Here is a 14,756-nt window from a genome sequence, read left to right on the forward strand (position 1 = left end):
CTGTTGTATTTTTGTCAATGAAAGTGATATCGCTCTTTGTGCCAACGGTAGCGGATGAAAAAAGTAGATCCTCTGCAATGTGTTGAAGCGTTGACAGCTCCCATTTAATCGTCTTCAAAACAAAGACACATAATTACAGAATACAGAGATATCAAATTATAATAATAAAACTAAAGGTACTAAACACACGTTTAGGATGCAAGAAATGCATTATTACAGTTATGCATATAGTTATATAAGTTACATGCATAACTTTTTGTCACGTAGTTTGCTAAAATTACTCTATCATCGATTTATGTAATACATTTTAAATCTTATATAAATCTTTAAATCTTTTAAAGCTTATGCCTATAGTAATAAAATAATAATAGCAACTGCCATATTATTACAATAGAAAATGACACAATAAACGAATGTCTATTTGTGATAATTAAGGTTAGGTCTAGACTGAAAGCTAGAATGGTATATCACTGTCCATAAAACAAAATTTCGACATAGTTTGTGGAAAGTATCAGCAATGTATTAAACTATGTATAAGTTGCTTCATTTGTTTTCCTAAAAATATCTTTCTTTTGCCTTACAAACGAAAAATACACACTTGAGTGGGGGATTTGGGAGGTAAACCAAACTGATTTTAGGAGGTGCTCCAGTGGTCCTTTCCTCCCTAGCAAGCTTGTGTGTCAGGCTTCATGATTTGCCACACAAGGTATTCATCCGCACGATCGTGGAACAGTCAAGTGTAGGAGCGCTAGCGGAAGGACACAATTTTAAACGTCATCTCTGTGCTTTGGTTATCGCCAAGCAAAAATGTCTGCCTAAGGGAAACTCACAAGTTACATAGTGGATATTTGCAAAATACAGTCGCAAAAGATAACGATTTTATTATCCTTCAAACGCGAAACAAGGAAACCCACGCTGTCATTGGCACACCAGATCGCCCTAGTTGGATTTAATACGGCAGAGGTAAAATATTGCAGAGAGTTTGTGAGAGGTTTCGGACTGGGTGAAAGAAGTTGGGATAGAAGAAAAGACGGGAGCCGATTTTGGAGCGCGAGCGGTTGGCATTCGCTTAAACACTTTCGTTTGATGGCGCTTTATTTAGTCTTTGTGTTCAGGTGTTTATTATGTCAGTGTTCGTGGTCGATTCTGCCTAAACGTTAGTAAAATTCGCACCTTTATTGTCAGCAGGGTAACTGACAATTATCAAACGACGAAAGCAGCATGTTTGCAAAGTAACCATTCTCGTGTAATGTAACAACAAAAGTGCGGCGTGTCAGGTGTTTTGACAGCGCGTGTGTTCATTGTGAGCTCATCTTGACTTTTGAAACATTGTATCATTGGCGCATTGAGGAATCAAACACATGCAGTTGAAAAATGATGCTGCGGGTCCATGTGTGTGACACCATCGAGCACAGCGTCTTTCTCAACATGTCCACGTTCGGTCATCCCAACACCTATTAGGCCAAAAATAAAAAAAACTAATTTTACTGTCACTTATGCAATTGCCAATATTTACAGAAATGCTGTAACCTTGTCCAATGCTGCCCATTAGGTTGGGAGAGGAGGTCTTTAGGCATTCTGTCAGGATTTGGGGTTATTCGTTACTGTTTTAATGGGTAACAATTAGGTTTTCATCAAAGACAACAAAATCCTTAGGTTGTCCTTGTTGTATAAAGGTGTTGGGAGAGCAAAAAGTTACGCTACAGACTGCAGATGGAAATGTTTAGCAAATGTCAAACTGCGGATGTTTACAGATGTCATTTGCATAAGCTGTGTTGGCTAGCATAAAGCTATAGCACACATCAGGTTCTCAGATTGAGGGGAATGATGTTTGTGTTTTGTAGATTTAGTAAAGGATCGCAAGGATGAACCCTCAGCAGCGGATTGCCGCTATCGGGACGGATAAGGAGCTGAGTGATTTGCTGGATTTTAGCGCGGTAAGAGACCTATCAATTTTACTTCATCTTACCTTTAAAGACTCCTTCAACTGTTGTCATTTGTTATGTCACTCACACCTATTACATTTATTATTACTATAAATGTTTTTTAAATGTTTAATTATTTTACAAAATTATGCTTTTATATGATACTACTCGTATAAATGTGAAATCTATACACTTGACCAATATGCATATAAATATTTGTTTTTGAATACAATATAAAAACAAACTGTATTTATTACATTTCTCAATTAAAATAAATCTGAAAAGTCTTAGTTTTAATAAATAGGCTACTTTGTATTTATTAGATGTGAGATGTCTATTTTATTTCCATGTTTCAACTAAACGTTTGTGGGTTTTCCTGTAGATGTTTTCTCCACCTGTAAACAGTGGGAAAAACAGACCGACGACTCTAGGAAGCAGCCAGTTCAGTGCATCAGGTAGGACTTCCTCTGGAAATCCTTTGATGAAAGATTGCCTTCCTTTCACTGACCACCTTATTTTGATTGCCATTGAAGTCTGATCGTTGTTGGTTATGCTAATTAATAAGAACTAATAATGCTAGTTAATAAGGAGAACCTAATGTGTGAGGCACTTATGCCTTCTTTAATAACACTGAGCAAGAAGTGTTTTAAATACAAACTACTGAAAAGCATCACTGTTGTCAAAATCATTGCTGGGACTTAAAGGGATTGTTCACCGAAAAAAACAAATTCTGTCACTTTATAAATGTTTTTGTTCTAATGAACACAAATGGAAATATTTTGAAAAATTTTAATAACCAAACAGATCTGGGGCACCACTGACTTCCATAGTATACTTTTGTTCTACTCTAAAAGTCAATGGTGCCCCAGATATAATTGTTACAAACATTCTTCAAAATATCTTTATTTGTGTTTAGCAGAACAAAGAAATTTGAAACAACTTAAGGTTAAGTAAATGATGACAGATTTTTCATTTTTGGATGAACTATCCCTTAAACACTATCCATTTGGTGTTATATTTTCTATTTTTCATATTTCACTTTTTATGATGATTTTAAAGATAGACTACTTAGAGGAGCTGTCTGATGTTGTTGTCTGTAGTTACAAGTTGACTAGGTGTTTGCACTATAGGTTTGGATACATGTGATGAATTTCCTGTTTATATGTGAATCCTGTCATAGGTAAACTGGCAGCACATTGCTTGTAAAGTGTGACCATTGTCTGATCTGCCTGTAAAAGTAGAAAACAATCAAGCATTATTCTTTCTCAATGCATGTTTTCTTTAAAGTAACAATACAGAGCTCTTGTTGCACTCAGCTTCTATCTAGAGGGCACACTTTAGTGAATTACTGAATAGCAGCGCAGACTTCAAACATTTTCTGTGTTTTGTAAGAAGTTTATGAACATGATCTTGGAATCAGTTGTTTCCTTTGATTGTCTGTGATGGAAGGTTTGACAAATATTAGAAAAACAGCCTTTGATTGTTGCTTTAAACTTAATCAAAACAACAGTATTTTCAGGATGCTTCGCAAACGCTGTTGGGCAGGTTTTGAATTACCATCTGAGATGAATGTGTGTCTAGATTCAAGATTGTGCCAAAAAGGCATTTTGCTGTATTCTATGCTCTATAATTCAATATAGCTTGGCATTTCTGATTATCAAGTGACCTACATAGCAAAGGGACTTGGTACTATCTGATTCCCACACTAGACCATCAGGAGCTCTATGTTAATAGAAAGAATATTGATTCTTAATAATAGAAAATATGCATAAAAGTATAATTTGGTTGTATAAAGGGGTCGGCGCTAATATGTTTTGTCATGTTTTCTCATAATCTGTTACCTTTGTGTAAAGCAGTCCTTGTGTGGGAAAGGGAATATGCCCTCTGTTTTATCCACAGCTCAGTGAGGCATGTATCACCTGTCTGATAACAAAATTCGCTTTTGTTGTCTGCAACACTGTTATTCCTCATTTAGTAGCTGCTGTGTAATACAGGCATGCAGCAATGTGCAAAGATAAATGTCATTTGCTTAGAAAAAGCTGTTTAAACGGACCCACCAAGATGCGTTAAAAACAATAGTTTAGTGCAATAGGACTCTTGCTCGGTTAAACCACACCCAGCTACTCTTTATGCATGAGGAAATTGTAAATGAGTTTAATTTATTTTAAGTCATATCATGTATGATATTTATGACACATTAACTGTCCATCACAAATTAATTTCCCTACTATTTACAGTATGCTGCTGATTGAAAATTTTGATTTTTTTCCTAGATTTTATTTCTTCAGCCACAAAGCAGGCGAGAGTTTGGCTTCTTTTGAACTTGTATCTGAAGACTTTCTCAGAGTGTAAGCTGAGAGTATACTTCAGTCATCACTGTCCTTATTGTCTGTGGATTAGGCTTTATCTTCTGATTAATTATTAATGAGAGGAAAAGAGTCTGAATAATTAGCATTCACAGTTTTATTCTGTTCAAGTATCCCTCTCTGTAAAAAGTCTCTGAACTCAGAAAAGCCTCAAATATTGTGATAATTTCAAAGTAGGGAAATAAAACTCCCCTGCTGTATAATGAAGATATTAAAGGTGACAAAACATCACTTGAGCACAGCTTATCTTCAAAGGCTGCTCACCGGATTTGCTAGTTTTTTTTTTTTTTTTAGTTTGAAACAATCACTAAGTCTCTCCCATTTAAACATGCGTTTGTTTCAAATGGATTATTATTTCAAATACTTGCAGCATTTATAACCACCAAACTGTGGCTTTTAGTAGTTTCTGGTAAAGAAACGAACCTGTTTTGTTTCTCCGGAAGCCATCGTCTCTTGAGATTCCCTTAGGCAGCTTCTGTTTCTGATGTTTCTACATTCATATCTCTTTTTCTCTATTTTAATCCACCCATAGACTTTAAAAAGCATTCATTCTTAAACTGAGTTTGTTGGGTTTAACTGGAAGTACAAAGTGTTCTAGGTTTAACATATATATGAAATTATGCTTTAAAAAAACAAGTATATAAGCTGTTAGCTGTTGAAGAGTATTCATTTCTCTTCATTACACTGTCCAAAAATACGTTATTGGACATAAAAAACCCTTTTTTTGGTCACAAGTCTGATTATTTTTAGCTAACCTGCTGCTAGCTCTCTGAACCGTTGGCCACATTGCGCATGTGATGTCGTCAGAGCGGTGGCTTCCTCTGGCAGGCTGCTGATGGCACGGCAGGTAGAAATCTGGGAGTTTTTTTGGACGTCTTGTGTATGTATCGCAGGTCAACTCATGGTTTGGTTATGGAAGATCATACCGTTGCCATAGCGATCAAGGCCTTTAGAAGGCAGGTTATTTGGCATGTCGCGTGCATCTTTTCCAGCATTTCAGCAAATCTCCCCTAACAGCAGATTTGTTGGTGTTTTTGGTGATTGATTTGTAATGTGGAGGGAAAAATCCCCACTTTGATGTGACTTCAAAGAATGGAAATTAAACTGGGGCATATTTAGATTATAGTTATTCTTTCAATATATTTGAAAAAGCTGAGTTTATTCTGGCAGTGATGAATAAATACGTCTCTTGTGGGGGACAGCTGTGTTTGAAACAAAGAAGAGATGTTGTAAACTTTCACATCTGTTGTGGAGCAGTCTTGTGGATGTGGCAGGAGTTGTCTCAGGTGTGTCATCGGAAATACGATCAAAATAATATAACAGGAAAATAATATTCAGCATTTCTACAGATTTTTCTTTTGTGACTATACATAATTTATTAACCTTTTAAAATGCTTGCAATCTTTTTGGTTTACTTATTAGTATATCCAGAACCAATAGTAATAAACCAGTAAACCAATAGTAAACCAGTATGGTTTTAAACTAACTTTATTTCAGGACAGAAAAGCAGCTATAAGTAACTTGGAAAGGCTATTTGCATGTTTTTGTTCATATTTTTATTTGGAAATCCTTTGTTGTGGGTGTAGTGTAACTGCCACCAGCTTCCAGTTCTATTTTTAAATGTTAATAACTAAAGCATTAACAAAGTATCATTTTTTATAACACCATGTATGTTAGTCAGAGAGGATTATCTTATTAAAGACATATTGGCTTTGGGTAAATATACAATATAATAATTGCTAAATTTTTAATTTACAATAAAATGTATTGTTTGCATCTTTATCATTAATTTTAAGGTTTCAAAGTTGTATATGAATAAAGTATTATTGGGACTTTTTTCTAACTATAACATCCAGAGTAAGTTTTAGACATTTATACCCATGTTTAGGCCCTATAAAATACTATTGCTTAAGTAGAAATTGAAAATATTTCTCTTTTATAAAAGCATTTTTAATAACTTTATAATTGCAAACAAAAAACAGGCATAGACTGATATATTGCTGTGATCTATATATCGGAGATATTTAAATTCACAGATGTGATGTAACCAAACTGAAAACATTTTACCTTTCAAACATTTTTAAATATCATTGGTAGTTTTAAATTCCTACCCATTGTAATCAGTATTCACTGTATTTAGCTGTCCACAGTTAACTTAAAATCATTTGTAGACATGAGAGTAGCTTTTATTGCTATGCTACATGCCTTTAACTATAAGAACATATGGTAAAAATGTAGCCAGTGCCTTTTTTTCATTTTTTAGATTATTGTATATTACAAATAGACAGACAAGCAAACAACAGACATAAACTTGTAAATTAAGATCCAATGCTTTGACTTAAAGTTAAACAATCTGAAATCTAAAGAAAGCTGCCGTAAAACATACTCAGTTTTATTTGTACAAATGTCTTGTAGTTTTTCAGGTACTTAAAATGACATATTATAAATATTATGCATAATAAATGTTCATTTACTTTCAACAATTTTCTGTTTGTCTCTCATTTACTGTATTTACATTTGTGTATCAGCAAATCAGCCACATTGCTTTCTAGGGCCGTGCAAAAATATCGATACAGTTAACTATAGTAATATATTTCCCCCGATAGTGTATCGAGATTTCAATATCTACTATCAGTATTTTTTTAAACCCATCAAATCACTCTGTGTGCTTCAAACGACCTCCCCCACCGCTGTTGTAGTTGTCACTGTCCAGTTGTCTGTCATATACGGCCATTCGGGCAATGTCTCAGAAGTTAGCGGGAGTGAGAAAATGGCAGAAAATGTAAAAACACCTGCATCTTTCAAAGCTGACATGTGGAAAAACTTTTTTATAAAATTCATCTCTATTTTTTTTGTACATTTTTTATATAAAAAAGAAAAAGTATTGCAATGTATCGCAACACGCAATGTATTGTATTGCACCGTGATGTATTGTTGCATGACCAATGTATTGTGACATGTATTGAATCGTGAAGCCCTTGCCAATACCCAGCCCCATTCCATTTCTGCCATAAAAAAAACCTCAAATAACTTCAAATAAGAATAACTTTATTGACCATTCATTTTCTTCAAGTGACCTCTTTCATATTCTTTTTTGACAAGCAGTTTGATGATATATTGAAAGGTTGTATCAATGTCTTATGATGAGTGGGTAATTCTAGCATCACATCAACACATCTCATCTTTCAACATAAGCTACGCCAACAAGCAACAAATCCATGAACTGCCATATGAAATTTTATTTTCAGTAACAGTGTCACCAAGATATGTTACCTACATATAAAAACATCATAAACATTTCAGGCACTATCACAAACACGGCAGATCAAACACTAAAGCAGTTTTATGATGGGAACAAAGCTACCACACAGGTCAGTATTGTTCTGAGTTGAGAATGCATGTTGACAGTTGTGTGTGTATCCACCAGTGATTGTGCCCGAGGCCGAGTGCTAACGTCACTGTTCTAGGAGCAGTTGAGCTGATGGTGAGAGTCTCAGCGGGAGACATCTTTAAAAATACCCTTTCCTGCTCCCTTTATCGTCTTTGGCAAATGTCAACTTCGACACTAAATCACAATAGCCTGTTTATGACGTTTGCAAATTAAAAGGCTTACATTTCCACAACTGTTATTATCAACAAGAGACCAGGTTGTCAGCAGGGTCTGAACTGCTGTTTAATTTGGGCAGTTATGAGTAACCGAAGGGGTTTTTGATATTGAGAAGTGGCGTTTGGGGGGGAAATCCCTAGAGTTATTAATCCCAGTCAGAGCTGAAGGGGCGGTGTCACATCATCCTTTCTTTATGAGAGATCAACTTTCCATCACATACCAATTTCATTACATATCTGACCCGTAAGTCCTTCTCTATGTGGAAACAAGATTAGGGCACCGCGAGCTTAAATCGTACCTCAGAATTCAATTTTAAAGTATTTGCCCGGGACTCACAAATGCACCTGGAATATTTTGCAGGTGCATCCACATCTCCCTACATGCCCATCAGTACTAATCAAAACAGCAGTTATTTCATTATCATGATGCTTGGACTTAAAATGAATCATGTCGTTGCTCTTTTATCTCCTTTTACAATTTGTCACACATCCAATTATCAATGTCTACTGTACTCAAGTGCTTTAAATGCTTAAATGTGTGGTGATGCCGGTTTTTCTACCTCTCTGTTTCAGGATAATTCCTGTACTTTTAACATAATAAAAATACACATTAAAATAGTATTTTTTTATTCATGCTTAGTCTGATTGGTGGCAATAACTTTGCCAATTGGCTCCCAGACGGTTCGATGCAGGAGGACACGCATGCATACATGCTTAACCCCACAAACCTGCTATAATGCCCAAACAGCCTGCGGCCGTTCACACTCCTCCCGGCCCAGTGCACACCAGCAGGGCTGCTTCTACTGTAAGAGCGAGCAGATTTCGATTGGGAATAAGAGAGCAGATATTTGGCATGAGTGGGTGCATAATGACCTTTTTGATCTCTCAGTGTCCCTGTGGTTTTCTGAGCTCTCTGAGGGGACGGCACAGTGCTTTCTGTAGGAATTGGTCCATTTGGTCCACTCAGCATGATCTAGTTATGTGATCGGAGTCATGTCAAAAATCTTTTTGAAATCGAGTATAAAATTGAATCCTGTTTTTTTCTTTACTTAACTGTAAGTTGGAGCCATGATGCTGGGCGAAGGCTGTGCGTAGCCTCATATGCACCTTTCCAAAAATGTAACAATGGCAGCGCTAAAATTGGTCTGTGAAAACCCCTCCCTTATGTCAAAAAAATCTGTCACATTTCCTCACATGCATTGCTGCTTGTGACCAAAAACACACATGGACCAAGTTGAGAAGCTGTATTTAAAGATCAGTGATCACATAACACACACAGTTTCTGCCAATCTCATGTTAATCTTAGGTAACTATAGAGTAGTATTTCATTCTTCATATGTTCAATAGTCTTTCTTTTTGTCAGATTTTTAAAGGTCCAGTTTCTGTGTTTTTAGAGCTTTGATTGTGTTTACAGTGCGCAATATAACACGTGTTCATGTTTCACGTGTAAAAAACACATTATTTTTCACACAATTTACTTATCTCTATAGGGCTGTTTTTACTGTCCTAAAAAGGGGCTGATGTCTTCCTTGTTCTATGAAGTCCCTCCTTCAGAAATACATATTGAGTTCTAATTGTGTAGTGTGTCGAAAGCAGCTTAGCTTGCCATTAGCTTATCTGACGACTGACGCATTCCTGTGGGCGGAGTTTAGTCAAAAACTGTTCTAGTGACGTCATTAAAGCAGGAAGTTGAGGGCTGTCCAAGCCAGCCATTCGTTGTAGGCTTTGAAAGGCGAATTCTGTTAAAGAAAATATATCGCCTGGCAGTGAACTTTGAGCTTTATCATTTTACAGGTATTATTTATGCTATTATAGCAACATTACACACTAACTAGGGCTTAAAAAATAGGATGAGGAAAAACGTGACCTTTTAAAAGACACAAAAGCCTTTACATTTTTTCTTTTTCCGAAAAAGGCCGAACTCTTGGAAGTGTACGGTGGGAGGAGACAAAGAGTTCAACACACATGTTCATGTTGTTTACATTATATGCACTTATGTGCTGATTGCAAACAAAACACTTGAGATTATATTTTGATTGCTTACCACCTGTGGTTCCGACTCCTGAATAGGGTCTTTTAACTCTTTGCCGCCAGCATTTTTGAAAAAGGTTGCCAGCCAGCATTTTTTATGATTTTCACAAAAGTGAGTTTTATAAGTTGGGTAAGAGCACCACCTAGTGGATAATAGCGGAATATGAATTGCCCTAAAAACTCTTCATTGACAGGGAAGCATTTTCTCCTAATTGACGATATAACTTGTCAATGGCAGGGAAAGAGTTAACATTTGGATCGCTTCATCACTCAGTTGTAAACAATTGGCAAATCCGACGTCGAACTGGTCATTGTTTGAAAAGCAATCTTCTCCAAAATGCAGAAGCAAACATAAACACATTCGCAATTATCTTTCTTTCCAGGAAAAAAACAAACTTCATCCACTCTTTTGTCTTAAGACAGGGTTACTTGGAAAGCTGGATAAGGTTTTTTCCTTCCTTCCGAAAGCATATGATTCTTGATATATAACAAAGTTGTTGTGTGCAGTGATGCTTGTGACTTCTACTTAAAAGAAAAATGCTAATGATGAGCATTCTCACTCTCACTCTGATTGACATGCAGGCGTGCTTTTCCCGGGGAAGTACCCGTAAAAGGAATAATGTTGCATTTACACCAAACACGGAGAAAAGGCAGCAAGTGCGAGTGATTTACAATGTTAAGTCAATGCAAAGACGCGAATAGGCATCCTGCAAAGCGAGAAGCGCGAATGGCGCGCAAATTGAGTGTTGCTGCAGGAAACGCATGAGTTGAAAAATCTGAACTTTGCCGGATATTCGCGCCGCGTTAACAAATAAGGAGCTTGCTCTAGTTGTGACGTGATCAGTGTTTCCCACAGGATTTTGAGAGACTTGTGGCGGTGATGACGTCACACTCTAATTAGCATATATGTGACGTCATCACGTGTTTGCGTTTGATCCGGTTTGATCGAGTGTTGGCACCTGAAATGTTTCACTTTTACTCTTTGATCTGTCACGTTATATTGCATTTTAACACAACTGATTGCTATTATTTACATATTATCAGTTCTGTTGTCAGACATAAAATGAGCAGACTATAGCCCTATTCGGATGGGATTAGTTTTACGGTTGTAGATGACGTAATGTAATTTTACCACAGGACGTCTGGACCACTGACCACAGGATGGTCAATTCGGACGGGATTAGAAATCTCAGTTAAACATTCAGAAGTGGGAGGGGTAACTCGATTGCGCAGCAGGTCACCTCTCTCGTCGTCATGTGCACGTTGCTTCTTGATATCAACATGACACAGACGAGAAAAACTCGAAACACTGTGTTTAATTTCAGTTTGGGGAGAACGTCAGTTTCAGGAACAGTTCTGTGCCTCTGAGAAGTGAATTTGACTTTTTAAAGTTTATTCGTGTTATTCAGGAACTGACTTGCCACTGACTTGTTTTTTTCGCCTAGAATACAAGTAAATGCTTAAGCGCTTTTATATTTGAAAGAAACCCGCAAAATAACAGGAAATTACGAAACGTACGTGTATGTTTACAGCTGGTATATAAATCACCATACATTTACATTGCTCTTCTCATCAATGTCTTGTTATGAGCCCCTTTTTATTTAAATTCGAGTTTTATTGTCGCGTATAGCGCAGACAATTGGGTGCAAATTCAGAAATATGAGAGAATACACAGTAACTGTTACACAAAGTTACTACAAAACACGTGCGCAGGCATATCGCATTATAGAGAGGGAGAGAACGGGTGTGTGTGGGAAACACTAATGCTAACCTTTCGTCAAGTCATCGCCGTCTTCTCTGTCAGTAAAATCTGTGACTGTTGACGTTTACGCGAAAAAGAAAGTATACGGAGGAACGGACATTGAAACACCGCCACCTTTTCACGCTCATGAGAGAGAGAGAGAGAGGGGCGCGCGCTGCATGCAACATAGAAAGGGAGGGCGCGCTGGGTGCTTGCAACAATGAATTAAGACGTTTTTAAACAGTAAAATATAAATGTAAATGGGGATCATGAAAAATCTATTTGTGGCGGCCAGCGCTGATTCTGTGGCGGTGCGCCACGAATAAATCAACGTATGGGAAACACTGCGTGATTACAGGGAGCAAGCAAAGCCCCTCCCATGACGCAAATTTTCACGTGAATGTCTCGAATTACTAGAATTTTACACACGAAGCAAGTAAACTCAAAATGATCAAGCGTCCGAATACGCACAAATAGCGCGTTTTTGCTGCCTCTACCACGGCTGGTGTGAATGCACGGTAAGGGGGAACGCACAATTAACCGTCAGAGGAGGAGTGAATTCAGCCCAGAAATACACGCAACTGCTTTTTTGACATTTTGTCTTTGTTTAATAACTCTTTAACGATGTTAAGTCAGAATGCATGAAATACCGTTAAGTTTGCATGTCAACGCGAACAACGATGCAGAAGTTTAAATGAAAACTCACACGCAACCTATAGAATAGAGGCTTTATAAGTCAGGCTTTAGTTAAAATGCAAACAGTTATTGATTGCACTGCATTTACAGGTGATGACATTGCTCTGAAAGCATTTGTATACAGTAGATAAAAATTTTATTGACCTTTCAAACATATGAGAAGGGTCTCCCGTAACCCTGCCGAGGCTTCTGCTCATTAAACATCACTCCTTCTCACCTCGCATGTTCACTAAAAAAGTTTTACCGCGTTCTGCAATAAGTGCTGGGTTCGAGCGGTCTGGCCAGGCCCAGGCCTTCTGCGCAGGTGGTGAAGTGGACCAAAAATAAGATGGTGCTTCACACCAATGCGCACTTTGCCAATAAACTGAGCGTGTCACGTAAAGAACATACTAGAGTTGATGGGGTCACCAATATACACTCCAAACCTGGCGCATATTGCAGGTGAAGTCGGTGAGCGAGCAGTGGGTTGTACGTGACCCATACCCTGATACTTTTATCAGGATTTCCATTTTAGATATACAGAACGCTGATGGGGAGAAGCATTGTAGTGCTGTCCTAATCCTCTGTAGTAGCCAGCTCAGCCTTCCTCTATGTATGGATTTAGCCGCAGCCGCATTTGCACTTAACGTGGGTCTGGTATTTTTAGGACTGGAGTCTGAAATGATTTTTTCCGTCTCTATCCGAGTGTGCAAAATACCAATCAAATTGAAGTTCAATCTCTTCTCTTGAAAAAGACTTGAGGATTAGCGTCTACCACTGATTTGTTCCTCATTTTTAATTTGTCTTTTGAAGGATTTGGAGTAATAAATTAAAGATGATGTACTCGGCTAAACCTTTTGAAATGCTGTCAGATTTGCATTGTGGAGCCATTGCTTGTTTGTTACCTTGGTAATTACAGCAGTGATGTTGTCTTCCTTTAATGTATAGAAATCATCATATATACAAGTACTAGTGTCAGATCAAAGCTACAATAAACCTGTTTGTGTGGTTTATTGTTTATTTGTTTGCATAATCCAGCAATTACAAGCAAAGCTTGATTCGTCTTCAAAAGCCATGGCTCCTGGACATAATGATGACAAATGTCCGGTGTGTTGGCAGTTGTCGGGAAAAGATGGTGATAGTGAAGCACTTTTTGACTTTTGGCAACCACGATACTCTTTTCTTTACCTTGCGATTAAACCGTAGTGTGTTTTCCCTGCTCGGAGCCTTAGAGAATTAATCGATATAAAGCTAGCATGTGTTATGTAGCCTGTGTCATTTTGGCTCCATTCTCTCGGTGACAGATGGGATTTCTGAAGGCAGTGGTCATAATCTTCTATTGGCTATCAATCAGTTTATTACATCATTAATTTCTCCCTGTCGTTTCCTTTTACTCCTCTTCATGTGCGGATAAGTGTTGTTATGTAGGAGTACCCTTGACTTCGTCCTGACATGAAGAAGGATGACCAGGGATGGTGGCTTTTTTTAAGAGGACAGGAAAGGTATGAGGTTGTGCTTCTGGTTTGGCGGCACTGTCTGTTAGGCTTGGCTTCCATGTGCCTCCCTGCGCTGCCAGCCTTAGAAGAACACTCTGCTTTACCAGAGGATGCCAGGGGAGAATGACGTCTGAGTGCCCTTCTGTGATGGCTTATCCTGATCCACAGTGTGAGAATGGGGATTTTACTTTTTTCGCTTTAATTAGCACCATTACAGAGCATATTCCCTCGGAAATACTTTAGGCATTTTAGCAGATGCCTGCATTACATGCACTCTAACTGGGTTATTTATAATGCTTATATTTGACTCAAAAATCATTTAAAACAACCCACCATAGGTTAAATTGCAATCTAACGGTTTGGGTTTATCTATTTTTGACCCAATGCTGGGTTTAAAATAACCCAGTGTGTTTCTGTGTTAAAGGCTTGATGATAACAGAATAAATTATCATCTTAATATTTTGAATTCAATTTAAATGACAAACTTATCTCACTTTTTTATTATTTTGCCGATTTTTTTTTCATTCGGTTTTATGTACACTACAATCAAAAAAATGCTTTGTTTGGACGCTATGTTGACAATAACCCAGCATTTTTTTTAGAGTATATGCAAAATGACTTTAAAATGGCTTAAAGGATTTATTTATTTATTTTAAAATACTGAAATGATTATCTCTCTCTCTCTCTCACACTCTCTCTCTCTCTCTCTCTCTCTCTCTCTCTCTCTCACTCTCTATTATATATATATATATACATACATACATATACATACATATATATATATATATATATATATATATATATATATATATATATATATATATATATATATATATATATATATATATATATATATATATATACAATATATATATACACATATATACATATATATAATAGAGAGAGAGAGAGAGAG

At 37.0% G+C, this 14,756-nt stretch overlaps 1 protein-coding gene across 4 annotated transcripts in view; it reads left to right on the forward strand.

Annotated features, from left to right (window-relative positions):
• Positions 1-773: 773 nt before the first annotated feature.
• tcf12 (transcription factor 12) overlaps positions 774-14,756 on the forward strand; it is a 102,839-nt gene continuing 88,856 nt past the window's right edge. For 2 of the 4 annotated variants that reach the window (XM_065289128.2, XM_065289129.2), the window contains exons 1-3: positions 774-963; positions 1,845-1,937; positions 2,308-2,380. In XM_065289128.2, the coding sequence (XP_065145200.1) occupies positions 1,866-1,937; positions 2,308-2,380 (145 nt within the window). In that variant the 5' untranslated portion in view covers positions 774-963; positions 1,845-1,865. The remainder of the gene's footprint in view (positions 964-1,844; positions 1,938-2,307; positions 2,381-14,756) is intronic. The other 2 variants (XM_065289131.2, XM_065289130.2) reach the window with 2 other exon arrangements.

The sequence above is a fragment of the Paramisgurnus dabryanus genome, chromosome 2 (assembly GCF_030506205.2).
Source record: "Paramisgurnus dabryanus chromosome 2, PD_genome_1.1, whole genome shotgun sequence".
In the NCBI taxonomy this organism is placed as follows: Eukaryota; Metazoa; Chordata; class Actinopteri; order Cypriniformes; family Cobitidae; genus Paramisgurnus; species Paramisgurnus dabryanus.